Source organism: Argopecten irradians, chromosome 3 (genome assembly GCF_041381155.1).
Source record: "Argopecten irradians isolate NY chromosome 3, Ai_NY, whole genome shotgun sequence".
NCBI lineage: Eukaryota > Metazoa > Mollusca > Bivalvia > Pectinida > Pectinidae > Argopecten > Argopecten irradians.
Window position 1 is genome coordinate 10,517,042 of NC_091136.1, and position 15,891 is coordinate 10,532,932.

The 15,891-nt window shown below is 33.9% G+C and overlaps 1 protein-coding gene across 1 annotated transcript; it reads left to right on the forward strand.

The window, feature by feature from the left end:
• The first annotated feature begins 10,249 nt into the window (after nt 1-10,249).
• Nucleotides 10,250-15,891, forward strand: LOC138319908 (plasminogen-like). Its single transcript, XM_069263024.1, has 6 exons — nt 10,250-10,352; nt 10,770-10,823; nt 11,917-12,081; nt 12,781-12,969; nt 14,588-14,998; nt 15,600-15,891. The coding sequence occupies exons 1-6, from the start codon at nt 10,304-10,306 to the stop codon at nt 15,830-15,832; spliced, it is 1,101 nt and encodes a 366-aa protein (XP_069119125.1). The 5' UTR covers nt 10,250-10,303; the 3' UTR covers nt 15,833-15,891.

Genomic DNA, 15,891 nt, shown 5'->3' on the forward strand with positions numbered 1-15,891 from the left:
AATTCCTGTAAAGAAAGGGAAACTACAAGAATGTTCTAACAACATTAATTAAACATATTAATTGTGAAAGGGGAGATTACTCTGGCTGCCTTCCTTCAATAACGACATCTGTTTGCTATTCGAAAATAGATGGTAATACTGAATAACCTAGTGCGCTTATTTTTGACATGGAGTCAATGACAAAACATCCTGACTCGACGTTATTATTCAAGGACGTCGTGTCAAAATGACGGCCTTCGCTGAATTTTCATGATTATATTCGTCGAAATGTAGGTTGTATTACTAGATGAAAAGTGTCTTTAATATGTATTCATTTCAAATGATATTTTATGAAACTCGTCTCGCAAAAGGCTCGGGTTTTTAAATATCACACCCAAAAGGCTCGCAAAGATAACAAGTTTTTATAATTGTTGTTTTTAAACATCGCACGAAATGGAACAATCATTTCAAATCCTATGTTGTTTAAAATAAAAAGCAAGAGGAAGCTTACATGTATGAATGAGAGATAAAGCAAGAATAATATACATACAAGTGTGAGAGATAAAACAAGTTAAAGTTTACATACACGTATGAGAGATAAAGCAAGGAAAAGTTTACATACACGTATGAGAGATAAAGCACGGAAAAGTTTACATACACGTATGAGAGATAAAGCAAGGAAAAGTTTACATACATGTATGAGAGATAAAGCAGGGAAAAGTTTACATACATGTATGAGAGATAAAGCAAGGAAAAGTTTACATACATGTATGAGAGATAAAGCAAGGAAACGTTTACATACATGTGTGAGAGATAAAACAAGTTAAAGTTTACATACACGTATGAGAGATAAAGCAAGGAAAAGTTTACATACGAGTGTGAGAGATAAAGCAAGGAAAAGTTTACATACACGTATGAGAGATGAAGCACGGAAAAGTTTACATACACGTATGAGAGATAAAGCAAGGAAAAAATTACATACACGTATGAGAGATAAAGCAAGGAAAAATTTACATACACGTATGAGAGATAAAACAGATAAAAGTTTACATACATGTATGAGAGATAAAGCAAGGTAAAGTTTACATACATGTATGAGAGATAAAGCAAGGAAAAATTTACATACATGTACAATGTATGAGAGATAAAGCAGGGAAAAGTTTACATACACGTATGAGAGATAAAGCAAGGAAAAGTTTACATACACGTATGAGAGATAAAGCAAGGAAAAGTTTACATACACGTATGAGAGATAAAGTAGGGAAAATTTTACATACATGTATGAGAGATAAAGTAGGGAAAATTTTACATACATGTATGAGAGATAAAGCAGGGAAAAGTTTACATACACGTTTGAGAGATAAAGCAAGGAAAATTTTACATACATGTATGAGAGATAAAGCAGGGAAAAGTTTACATACATGTATGAGAGATAAAGCAAGGAAAATTTTACATACACGTTTGAGAGATAAAGCAAGGAAAATTTTACATACATGTATGAGAGATAAAGCAGGGAAAAGTTTACATACATGTATGAGAGATAAAGCAAGGAAAAGTTTACATTCACGTATGAGAGATAAAGCAAGAAAAAGTTTATATACACGTATGAGAGATAAAGCAAGGAAAAGTTTACATACCTGTATGAGAGATAAAGCAGGGAAAATTTTACATACATGTATGAGAGATAAAGTAGGGAATATTTTACATACATGTATGAGAGATAAAGCAAGGAAAAGTTTACATACACGTATGAGAGATAAAGCAAGGAAAAGTTTACATACATGTATGAGAGATAGAGCAAGGACAAATTTACATACATGTATGAGAGATAAAGCAAGGAAAAGTTTACATACACGTATGAGAGATAAAGCAGGGAAAAGTTTACATACATGTATGAGAGATAAAGCAAGGAAAAGTTTACATACACGTATGAGAGATAAAGTAGGGAAAAGTTTACATACATGTATGAGAGAAAAAGCAAAGAAAAGTTTACATACACGTATGAGAGATAAAGCAAGGAAAAGTTTACATACATGTATGAGAGATAAAGCAGGGAAAAGTTTACATACATGTATGAGAGATAAAGCAAGGAAAAGTTTACATACACGTATGAGAGATAAAGCAAGGAAAAGATTACATACACGTATGAGAGATAGAGCAAGGACAAATTTACATACATGTATGAGAGATAGAGCAAGGACAAATTTACATACATGTATGAGAGATAAAGCAAGGAAAAGTTTACATACATGTATGAGAGATAAAGCAGGGAAAAGTTTACATACACGTATGAGAGATAAAGCAAGAAAAAGTTTATATACACGTATGAGAGATAAAGCAAGGAAAAGTTTACATACATGTATGAGAGATAAAGCAGGGAAAAGTTTACATACACGTATGAGAGATAAAGCAAGGAAAAGTTTACATACATGTATGAGAGATAAAGCAGGGAAAAGTTTACATACATGTATGAGAGATAAAGCAAGGAAAAGTTTACATACATGTATGAGAGATAAAGCAGGGAAAAGTTTACATACACGTATGAGAGATAAAGCAAGGAAAAGTTTACATACATGTATGAGAGATAGAGCAAGGACAAATTTACATACATGTATGAGAGATAAAGCAGGGAAAAGTTTACATACATGTATGAGAGATAAAGCAAGGAAAAGTTTGCATACACGTATGAGAGATAAAGCAAGGAAACGTTTACATACACGTATGAGAGATAAAGCAAGGAAAATTTTACATACATGAATGAGAGATAAAGCAGGGAAAAGTTTACATACACGTATGAGAGATAAAGCAAGGAAAATTTTACATACATGTATGAGAGATAAAGCAAGGAAACGTTTACATACATGTGTGAGAGATAAAACAAGTTAAAGTTTACATACACGTATGAGAGATAAAGCAGGGAAAAGTTTACATACACGTATGAGAGATAAAGCAGGGAAAAGTTTACATACATGTATGAGAGATAAAGCACGGAAAAGTTTACATACATGTATGAGATAAAGCAAGGAAACGTTTACATACATGTATGAGAGATAAAGCAAGGAAAATTTTACATACATGTATGAGAGATAAAGCAAGGAAAAGTTTACATACATGTATGAGAGATAAAGCAGGGAAAAGTTTACATACATGTATGAGAGATAAAGCAAGGAAAAGTTTACATACACGTATGAGAGATAAAGCAAGGAAACGTTTACATACACGTATGAGAGATAAAGCAGGGAAAATTTTACATACGAGTGTGAGAGATAAAGCAAGGAAAAGTTTACATACACGTATGAGAGATGAAGTAGGGAAAAGTTTACATACATGTATGAGAGATAAAGCAGGGAAAAGTTTACATACATGTATGAGAAATAAAGCAAGGAAAAGTTTACATACATGTATGAGAGATAAAGCAAGGAAAAGTTTTACATACACGTATGAGAGATAAAGCAAGGAAAAGTTTACATACATGTATGAGAGATAAAGCAAGGAAAAGTTTACATACATGTATGAGAGATAAAGCAAGGAAAAGTTTACATACATGTATGAGAGATAAAGCAAGGAAAAGTTTACATACATGTATGAGAGATAAAGCAAGGAAAAGTTTACATACACGTATGAGAGATAAAGCAGGGAAAAGTTAACATACATTTCATTAATGTTCAAGAGGTCACAAAAAGACTGAGATTACGTCAGTGGGAGAAGTCATTGAAGAAAGTTCTGAAAATTGATCAATACGAAAATTATTACGATTAAAATATTCCAAATAGATCGGCGTGCTATATTTATCTTTGCACATCTGGTTTATTGGTGGTACTGATTCTTGTAGTCTTCGACGGCCATGATTCAGTAATATAACACTATAAAAAGGGCAAGAGTTCCACTATACAAAAAACATAAGAGTATACCGCAGTCTCCCACAAAACTCAGCCGCGCCTCGACAGAGCTTAACATCCATGCAGTATGTTATGATTAGTAGTAAAATTTAATACTTTAATTTTTTCAACCAATTTACGGATATTTCCATGTTTTCTAATGTGCTCTATGCAACCATTTCAGCCAATCAGAGACAAAATTACTTTTACGGTATAAAATGATAATATACATGTTTAAACCAATAAAAATGCTTGCTACGAGCAAGATTGAATTATTTGAAGGTTTAATTATATTTGAATGGATGTGATAGTATAAATTAGGAGAAAAACATCATTGGAATAATATGTACTTGGACGTTTCTAAAGATTGGTCTCTTTCTTTAGCTCTGAGTCAAAGGATAGCAGTGAAAACTCCGTCAGACCTGGTAATGTAATTATGGTCAGACCTGGTAATGTAATTATTATTCTCTAAATGATATCTTAACGAATCCAAATATGGTGATAATTATTGTTTTACAAAAGCAGTAAGGTCTCCAAAACATCATACTATAATATTAATTATTATGTAATATTTTCGGACACCAAGAAGCATTTTCGAGGAAAATAAACATTAATTTGGCGAATTTAGAATTTGTTACAGCCTACTAAAAATTCTAAAAGGGGATGTCAAATTTTTAAAACAAAAGATTTCTTGTGACATCATCCGGAAGTTACCCTGGTATACACTTGTAAACGTTGCAATTGTCTTTTTTCAGGTGTTTATATCCTAGCTTTTAATACCAATAGCAATATTCACATCCATCAATTGAGAAAAAGGAACATACTTGGATACTTTAAGATGGACGACGAAAGAACATACAATAAGACCATGCGCCATGACATGACTCTTATATTAGTGTGTACAACTTTTAATCAGCGAATCATTCATGAAAACCGATCACCTTTAATTCCATTTTATAGTTCCCAGTGAAAGTAGCGAATAGTGTTGAATTAAGATGGTAAAGATAAGCGCTTTCCTGTCAATTATAACATATAATTGCTAATATTTTATTTTGGTATAAGTGACCTTGAAGTGACTTTGGAGGTAAAATTGTATGATGGAGTGTAATTTCCAGCTTATCGTGGTGGTAAGAATAACTATGTTAAAGTCTTTTAACACATGATTGACGGTCATATGTTTAGAGAAATGAATGCATATGTAGGTACATTTTATGACATTAAATCTATGTGCTCACATTGACCTTCTATTATTATCGCCAAAACACTATTATAATTTGAGAATATTCAGATCGTTTTAAAAAATGGTTTCCGCGAAGTAAAGAGGTTATGTTAAGCAGAAAATTTATTACCATGCCATTTCATGTGGGTATCTCAAAGGAAAAGCAATAAAAATGGTATCAAATACTGCTGAATTATCCCTCAGTCATTAGCTTTCTCAAACACATCTCGAGGCGAATAAACTGGATCATCCCTATGGACATAACATCAGTTAATATTTATTAATGTCACGTAATCATTACTATCCAGTCAAATATCAATAAGGGAAATAGGGTCAACAGGATCAGAGGTATTTTTATACGACCTATAGTCATTAATGTTTCGTCCGTCGTCATCTGACATGGTCCTGAAAAGGTGATCATCCACAGCTACCATCTTCAAAACACATTTTGGATTTCTTTTCAAGTTCTAATGGTGAGATTTATATGAAATTTGCGTGAAATTATCACGACTTGGTCCTGACAAAGTGCAGATATTTTTTCGGGTCTATCCGAAATCCAAGATGGCCACCACAGCCGCCGTCTTTTAAACACATTTCGATCTTCTCAAGTTCTGCCGCTGCGATTTGACTGAAACGCGCCTAAAATGATCCCGACATGGTTCCGACAATGTGTTGTTATTTTTCGTGTCAATTAAAAATCAAAGATGGCCATCACAGCCGCTATCTTGAAAACAAATTTTGAACTATTTGAGTTCTACAGGTGCGATTTTGATGAAACATGGCTGAAATTATCCTGACATGGTCTGGACTAAATGTTTTGCGTTGATATCAAACCGAAGATAGCCACCATATCTAATTCTTATACGACTGTTAAAAGTTTAATTAAATATTGTGATTATAACGCAAATATGGAATGTTTAATTCAACAACCATTTATTGGCATGCCTTCATTTTATATTCCCTATGGATTTATATAGTAAAAAAGTATAGTTTTCCCTCAAGATATGTTGAATGCTTACGTCATACATGTTTTATATTCCGTAATGTTCGGTTATTAATTTTGCTGTTATTCGGCAGCTAATATTACTCGGCATATTCCGTACCCACCTAAATGATGCCAAAATCAACCGAGGTTTGCCAAATAAGATATATGCATTCCTATGTATACAGGGACTATTTCCAGAAGCGTAAACAATTCACGATACGTTTTCCGCGATATGTTTTGAAACAGTATCCTCGTTTTACATAATATATAATTCGGGAATCCTTTGTTAAATTAATACCAGAGCTACATTCGTTGCATTCGTTTTATTTATACCATACTTGACAAGGGTTTTCTCCCATATTTGATAGGGGTATCCCGTATTTGCTAGGGAAGCCTAACGTTCGCCAGCCAAAATGTATCGTTAATTCTGTCGTAATGCAATTCTTATCTGAAATTTAGCATTAACCTTGGTTTGACTTAGACATGTAATATATACGATAGATAACGCAGTATGTATTGTGCCTTTATCAAACAATCCTCCGATATTCAATGACTTCACTCAAGTAATAGGATATGCCAAGGATTTATAAATGGGAAGGATTCGTCACTTTCACTTTACATTACTAAACACCACGCGAGACGCCTATGAACCGGGAATAAAAACCATTTTTCTCAACAAATACTTGTCTTATCAAGTCAAACGAAACACCAATGTAAAGTTTATTAAATTTCACAACGTTTATTGCTTGCTTTAAGGACGGAAGATTTAGAAGATATGTCTTAAATTTTCTTTAAAAAATACAACAGCTCATGAACCTACGGCCCGCTTCAGAAAGCAAGACGGTAAACCTCGCACCCGCAAGCTACATCAAAGGCTGCGCCGGCAGATATCAAAGGAAAATCAGTCATCGCCCAACGTCACGGTCAGTGCACAAACACAAAAGCGCCTGCGTTGCACTTTCCCAAAACCCAGTGTGACTTATCCTTTTCATATACGTCCTTGGATATGCCAATAGTGTAATACTGTATAACCTGGTGCGCTTTTCCTTGACAGGAAATCAAGGACAAAACCTCCTGACTCGACGTCATTATTCCAGGACGTCGTGACAAAATGGCGGCCTTCGTTGAATTTTCGTTACACATTTTGGTGATGAAATTTTTCGAAATGTAGGTTGTAGTTCTACGATAAAAAGTGTTTTTAATATGTATTCAAATTAGATTTTATGAAACTCGTCTCGCAATGGTTCGCAAAAATATTTACGCGGACGTAGCCTCTTTCTTTGGCTCTGAGTAAAAGGATAGCAGTGAAAAATTAGTTAGACCTGGTAAGGTCTTGCTGATTTTTTGTAATCATTTATAATACTCTCAAAGATGTCTTAAATAATCCAAATATGGTGATTATTATTGTTTTAAAAAAGCAGTAAGGACCCCATAGCATCATACAATACCACATGTAGTATTTTTGGATACTGAGAAGAATCTTCAGGGGATAAATAAACATTAATTCGACGAATTCAAAATTCAGGAAGTTACCCTGGTATATACTTGTACAATGTTACAGTTGTCTATTTCATGTGTTTAAATCATCGCTTTTTTACCAATAGCAATATTCACATCCTCCAAGTGGAAAAAGGAACATGTTTGGATACTTCAAGATGGACGACGAAAGGACAGACAATGGACAGACAATGCGTCATGACATAAGTACACTATCCCTTCGGACCAGATGACCTAAATATTATTGTGTACACCTTTTACACCTTTTAATCAACGAATCATTCATAAAAAGAGATCACTTATAATTCCATTTTATAGTTTCCGCTGCAATACAAGCGAATAGTGTTAAATAAAGATAGCGGATGATAAGCGATTTTCTGTCAATTATCAGACATAATGGCTAATATTTCATTTTGGTATAAGTGACCTTTAATTGACTTCGGGGGTTTTAATTATATTGTAAAGTGCATTTCATTTCCAGCATAAGGAAATATCGTGGCGGTAAAAACAACTATGTTAAAAACCTTTCAACATCATGAATGACGGTAATATGTTTTAAAGAAATGAATGCACATGTATCCACTTTTTATGACAACAACTAAATACACTCACATTGACCTTCTGTTATTTCCGTTTGTCAAACACTACTATCACAATATTGTGTGAGAATTTTCAGATTTTTTAAAGATGGGTTCCCGTGTATGTAAGTGTTTTTAAATCGGAAAATGTATTACCATGTACATTTTATATCGGCATATTAAAGACATATCAATACAAATGGTATCAAATACTGCTGAATTATCCCTCAGTCATTAGTTTTCTCAAATACATCTCGAGGCGGATAAACTGGATCATCCCTATGGACATATCATTAGTCAATATTTATTAATGTCGCGTGATTATTGCTATCCAGCCAGATATCAATAAGAGAAAATAGAGTCAACAGGATCAGAGGTAATTTTTATACCGCCTATAGTCATCATGTTTCTTCCGTCGTCGTATGACATGGTCCCGAAAAGGTGTTGTTATTTTTCGGGGGATCAGCCACAGCCACCATCTTCAAAACACATTTTGAAGTTCTTTTCAAGTTCTACTGGTGAGATTTATCTGAAAATTGCGTGAAATTATCACGACTTGGTCCTGACAAAGTGCAGATAATTTTTTCGAGTCGATCCGAATTCCAAGATGGACTTCACACGCTATCTTGAAAACTCATTTCGAACTTCTGCTCAATTTCTACCGATGCGATTTGGTTAAAACATGGCTGAAATGATCCTGATATGGTCCTGACAAATTGTTCGTATTTTTCGGGTCAATTAGAAAGATGTCTACCACAGCCGCTGTCTTTAAAACACATTTTGAACTTCTTCATAAGTTCTACAGGAGCGATTTGACTGAAAATTGCCTGAAATGATCCCGAAGGGCAAAGCATCAATTAGCTGCCTTGGAAAACGTTTTACTAGTATTTAGAATAGCCGACTTGCCGTTTTTTCAAGCAAATACAATACAATATCCAAAAGTCAATTAAGTTCTGACACGGACATTCAACTGATGTTGATATATTTGTTCTTCAGACACTTATATCATTTAATTTGCATAATAAAAAAAAACCTATAAACAGCATTTGTTGACTTTAGAATGGCGTTCGGTACTATATGGAAAGTTGGTTCATGGAAAAATCTTCGTAAAAGTAAATTTTGGAATTAATATTATAAAGAATATGTATGAAAATATCAAGATAATTATGTACTCATGTTAGCCAATTAACCTACAAATCAGACCTATTTTCACTTAAAACTTTAATTGTATGCTGATGACAACATTCTTTTGTTGGAAACTTCCGCATGTTTAACAAAGGCCCTTGATGGGTTTTTTTCAAAAATATTATTAAACATAAAAGCTCAAAGTAAATGTTTTTTTCCTGACGCAAATTTTACAGCCATCATGGATTTAAGTTTAACGTTAAAATCATAGAAGAGGTTTGTAGTTTTAGTTACCTGGGTGTAATTTTTTACATTGGTATTTTTCAAATGAAAACATTTTCAAATGAAAACAGAAGCTATGTGAGCAAGTACAAAAATCTCAACTGATCACAAGATAAAAAATCCACATCTACCAGCTGACTTACAGTTTAAAAATGTATGAGAAACTTCATTATTGTTGCATGGATATGAAATATAGGGCTATGCAAAAATGAAAACTATTGAACGAATTCATCTGAAATCTTGTATTGGAACGTAATGAATGTAGAGCATCGTAGTGATACAGAATTAATTAGATTGATAGTTGTGTATTGTATAGCCAATACACTAGATACAAAATAACTTTATTTTTTGTATGTCATATCCAGTATCTTATCATCAATTACAATGTAAAACTTTTTTTTTCAAGTTGAACATTATATTTTGTTTTGATAAAACTTTCATGTTACATGACCTTTAATCATCATTTAATTTAGTCAATATTTATATGAAAAGAATATCTATGAAGAGTACGCTTTTTATTGTTTATATATGATAAATGAACTACTTATTATATATGTATATTATACACAAATGCATATTGTGTTCTGGTGTATTGCAGTAGACGTAGGTTCAGTCATAGTTCACTAATTGTTATCATTTTGTATAATAGATTATACTAACCAATGAATGTTGAAGAATCGTAATGACGTGGTTCGCTAATTTTCTAATGACGTTGTATAAAACTGGAAGACGGTAGATCCATGGCACTTGACGAATCAAGATGGACGCGTTAATGCTTGCTCTCGTTGCTTTAGTTCCGTTGGTGTTTGGTAAGTATTCCTTTTATTATCATTACCAAATGGGATACGCGAGTGATAAATTTCTAATTCAATACTGTGCAGGACACAAGAAATAAGTAACATGCTTACAGTGCACATGAAACTTCAATGGTGGCAGTATCTGCAAGATCTGACAATGATACTGAAGATTATTTACTCTCCAGAGACAACGTTCAGGTTTACAGCGACAAATCCTTTACAATTTATCTTTATGATTTATCTAACGAAGTTCGTTTAATGTTCTCATCATTAGTATCGGCATGTTATCAAATAACCATGACTATTTTTCATGAAATTATTTGAAAGTTTCACACAACAACAGAAAGAACCCACGGTTATTTCTTCTTACACGGTATTCAATGTTCCTATTGAAGTTGAAACGAAAAGTTCTATATTGTTGATGTACAGGACCCGGAGCCATGGCCGATACGGTTACAGGAGCACCTCCAGATATTCCAGCCGGTAAATAAACCTTTCCTACTGCAAACGGAACACTTTTATCTCATCGGCTTCATTTTTCCTACATACTGTAAAATTACACGTGTATTACGAATTTCCTTCTTTATTCCGAATTCTATTGCTTTAATGTCGTTGGTTGTTAAGTTCACAACTGATTTTGTTGAAAATATATATAAAAAAACTCGTGCAAAAAATGGAAGGAAGACTGATAAAAAAATCACATTGTAGACACTTATGTTTTGCTGCCAACATCAGATGGCAGCCATAGATTTCACCCTAAACCTAAATAATATTTTTATCGTCGTCTCAGGTTATATTTAACTCTGCATGAAATGGTTTACGGTTGAACGTTCTTTGAAAACTAAGCTTAGTATGAATGAATGTTTGGGTTGCAAGGTAGTCAGATCACCTTTTTTGCCATATATCCTATTGTTTTATACATAGCTGCATCCTCAATACTCCAGGGGTTCCGATCACTTACGATCTCAATACCAATGGACTATTGCATAGTAAAACTGGAGGCAACAGAACAGTAATTTAATCCTTTGATGCACATTAAAAGAGCCGTGTAATGGTAAAATGTGGTTGACTGTGTGGCTTTGAAGTTGAGCATCGCTCTCTCTTCAAAGGATTTTCTGTAGGCCTCTGATTGTTTCAGATTTGTTCCCCTGAGCTGCCTTCAGTTTTACTATGAAATAGTCAAGGGGTGTAAAGATCGTCAATGATCGGAACCCCTGGAGTACCGAGGACGACACAGCCATTGTTCAAAACGTTATCAGTTTGCTGTTAATAATACAAACACCATTTGTTGGTAAACAATTTTAGAAAAAAATGTCTGCTGACCTTCATTACGCTTCACATCGAGTAAATATAATATCATCTTAAGATAAAACTCACCAAAACGTCCTTGTGTAATTACCTGACATTCCATTCCACCTTTTAATTTTCTGGTTTTTTCTTACCGAACTGAGTAGCAGTTTCTGTGGTTTAGTTAAGAACATAAAGGAAACAATAATCTCATCGCAAGAAACAGCACGAATACGCCGAAGTCTCTCAAAAGACATGAACTCACAAACAATATGATATTTCTCCCCAGACTTCTGCAAAGGCAAAGTTAACGGTAACTATGAGCATCCAACGAGTTGTTATGACTTCATTGCCTGCTCCAATGGCTACCCGCATCTGATGGTGTGTCCAGCCAATCTTATGTTTAATGAGAACACGGGGAACTGTGAACAAAGCCATGCTGACCCACGGTGTGGTATGTATGCATTTATATAGAAAAAAAATCATATTTATCATAACCATGAAAATGATTACATTTTAATAATATATATATAACACTACAAACATGTTTCTTATTAATATAGTTCAATAGCAAAATAGATTTAATTTAATATTTTCATCTAAAATGGTTTGTAGTAATGCCGGATAGAAGTGGCGATCATTTAAATAACAGATAAGCAAACATAAACGGTTATATACCGGTCATGTAAATAAATGGTTAGGTGACACTATATATATTGTACTGGTCATTTACGTTTGATGAAGATGAAGTTTGATGAAGATACAGTGCGGTCATCGAAACGTCACGAGTAACACTTTTCTTTATTGTGTCAAATAACCATTTAAATAACATTCTTACCAGCCTGTAGAATATGTTTCACAATACACTGAGGAGAATTAAATCATTTTTACTTATGAATAATCATACATAATGTGGAAACAGTGCAAATGTCTAAAGTTTACTTCAAGATTGCTTATTTATTTCTAGATATGTATTAATTTTGGTGTATTTATTTCGAAATGATAATCTAGAATCAATTTTGCCTACAGAAACTTTGCCTATCTCATCAGATCTTACACAGGCCATAATTTAGAAAAATATAGAAATTTGTTACTGATTATTTTCAGTAAATATTGGTCTAGAATTTCAATAAAATTTTCGCAATTATTTCAGACGACTGTGCTACGACGCCAGATCTTCGTCACCATAGTGGTAGCTATGAAGTCACCAGACCTTTCTTAAATGACGACAAAAGGGTCCGATATGGATGTAAGGAGTTTATGGATCCTGAGCCGAAGAGTTTCTGTCCCGTCTCTAGGTGTGTAAACGATGCGTGGACTCAAGCCACTTTGTCCTGTTCAGGTAGGAATTTAAATTATAAATATTGCTTATGCTGATTTTGACCGTATATTTTCACCACAGTTTAGGTTTTTGTGTAGTAAGTACGGTAATACATGGTGTGTTTGACTTTGTATGTAATTTACGACAACAACTTTGTATGTAATTTATAACTGTGTGACTTTAAATGTGTATGTAATGTATAACTGTGTTACTTTGTATGTGATCTTGTGTGACTTTGTACTTAATCTATTACTGTGTGACATTGTATGCAATCTAAAACTGTGTGACTTTGTATGCAATCTATAACTGTGTGACATTATATGCAATCTATAACTGTGTGACATTGTATGTAATCTATAACCGTGTGACATTGTATGCAATCTATAACTGTGTGACATTGTATGTAATCTATGATTGTGTGCCTTTGTATTAAGCATTGATGTCACTATTTTTTAATTTTATCGGGGTATGAAAAAAAAATTGTTTGCAAACTGTGTGAATCCGCGTAGCGGATTCTCACATAAGTTTGCAAACAATTTTTTTTTCATAACCCGATAAAATTAAAAAATAGTGACATCAATACTTATAATTAATTTTATACTCTATTTGATAAAATGAAGTATGTTTAAATGTAACATTATAGTGTTTTTTCAAGGGATTCTTTTTTCCGAATCAATACGCAACGTCAATGTCTCTATTGTGACGTCACGTTAACGTCGGGGTTTCGCGCCATTCTCGGATTTTTTTTTCATAGTGGTATGCAAAAAAAATATTGGCCAATCAGAAAGCCAGATTTGGTATGAAAACAAAGAAAAATTAATTATTGCAATTTATAACTGTGTGACATTGTATGCAATCTATAACTGTGTGACATTATATGCAATCTATAACTGTGTGACATTGTATGTAATCTATAACCGTGTGACATTGTATGCAATCTATAACTGTGTGACATTGTATGTAATCTATGATTGTGTGCCTTTGTATGCAATTTATAACTGTGTGACATTGTATGCAATCTATAACTGTGTGACATTGTATGTAATCTATGATTGTGTGACTTTGTATGCAATTTATAAATGTGTGACTTTGTTTGTAATCTATAACTGTAAGACTTTGTATGTAATTTATAACTGTGTGAATTTGTATGCATTATATAACTGTGTGACTTTCTATGTAATCTATAACTGTGTGAAAATACATGTAATCTGTAACTTTTTGACATTGTGTGTAATCTATAAATGTGTGGCATTGTAGTTAATCAAATACTATGGTACTTTGTATGTAATGTATAACTGTGTGACATTGTATGTAATCTATAATCGATCAATTGGCTCGATTTCAATATTGGCCCACTTTATCTTGTACATGTATTGGCCAAGTTTATCCATATACTGGGCCAGTTTTGTTATGATATTTCTCATATTGTTACCGATATGAAAGTAGTAAATTAATAAGTATATATGATTCTTATGACATGATACATGTTTGGATGTAATTTTGTGTTCAAATTAATATAGTGTTGTATGCTGTATGTATATTTTTAATATGTGACTGTGTGTAACATTGTATTATTTATGACTGCGTATGACATGCGTGCTATGAACGCCTACACTAAATGAGCTTGTATCATTCACAGCTAAGGACCATTTGTATCCTGAAGACGAAATATATGAAGGAAAAGTCTCCTGTACACTGGGCGGCATTCCTTGCCAGAGATGGGACAGTATCTTTCCTCACGACCCGCAGTATTTACAGAATAGGTCGGACCTTCATAACTGGTGTCAGCCAGTTATATCTGACCGGCCTTGGTGCTATACCACAGACCCTAGTGTTAGATGGGATTACTGTCCCTTCGATGAAAAGATCGTGTGCGGTGATGAACCTATCAGCGACTCCCGCTATTCCTTAGAGTATCCCTTCAACGATGCCTACTCGGTCGGCAGGTACAGGTGTAAAACATATGATGATCCAGCTCCCGTAGCACATTGTCCAATGACAAGGTGCCTTCCTACTGCAAATTGGACTCAACCCTCTATGTCATGCTCTAGTAAGTTCTCATTTTTTACAGATCGTTGAATCACTAGACCAATATATCTATTTATCACTTATCTTACATACTGTATTTTCTATATCGCTTTTTCATCTTAGAACGTACTTCTGAAACCAAATAGCGTTGCAACTACATTATTATCTTATTTCTATCCTTTCATATACCATGCTTTGCTCATCTGGTCGGAGAGCCGATGTCTTTATGCCATGACGCATCGTCCAACTCCTGTCCGTCCGTCCGTCCGTCAACATTGCTTTTTAATTGCTAATACTTAGGATCCCTCAAGTTGTGCATTATATCAATAAAAACCGGCCAGAAACATCTTTGGAGAAGGGGTGCATATATTGTAAATACAATGGTTCTGACACGCAGGCACTCTGGGGCAGGAAAAATAAATATACCTATAGATAATTTCAAATTATGTTAATTTAGCTCTAATACACATGTTGAAGTAATGATCACTTTCAATTGAATATTGCTGTTTTCAACACTTAATTAACATTAATTAATTTCTGTTCGATAACTCAGTTTCTTGTTATAACTCAACGTTAAAACTAGATTGGGTCGTCATGGATATATTTTGTTTTTATCCTTTCAGGTCAGGACTGTTTGAACTCGACCACGTCAGAATACTCTGGCCGTGTTAGCTGCACGTGGACAGGGGTACAATGTCAACGGTGGGATAGCAATACTCCGCACATTCCCAAATATAACCAGGGCAGAACTGACTTGGAAAACTACTGTGTTGTGGAAGGATTTGGAAAGCCATGGTGTTACACGATGGACCCAACCACTGAGTGGGATTGGTGCCCCGTTGAAGAATGCGTGTAAATGTTTCTTTATCATAATGTGATGCACTTTAAAGTAAATACACACAAGTAGCCGTATGA

Coding starts and splice junctions, on each gene's coding strand:
- LOC138319908 (XM_069263024.1), top strand. CDS start 10,304: ATGGACGCGTTAATGCTTGCTCTCGTTGCTTTAGTTCCGTTGGTGTTT. Junction 12,970..14,587: donor AGCCACTTTGTCCTGTTCAG/GTAGGAATTTAA, acceptor TATCATTCACAG/CTAAGGACCATTTGTATCCT. Junction 14,999..15,599: donor ACCCTCTATGTCATGCTCTA/GTAAGTTCTCAT, acceptor TTATCCTTTCAG/GTCAGGACTGTTTGAACTCG.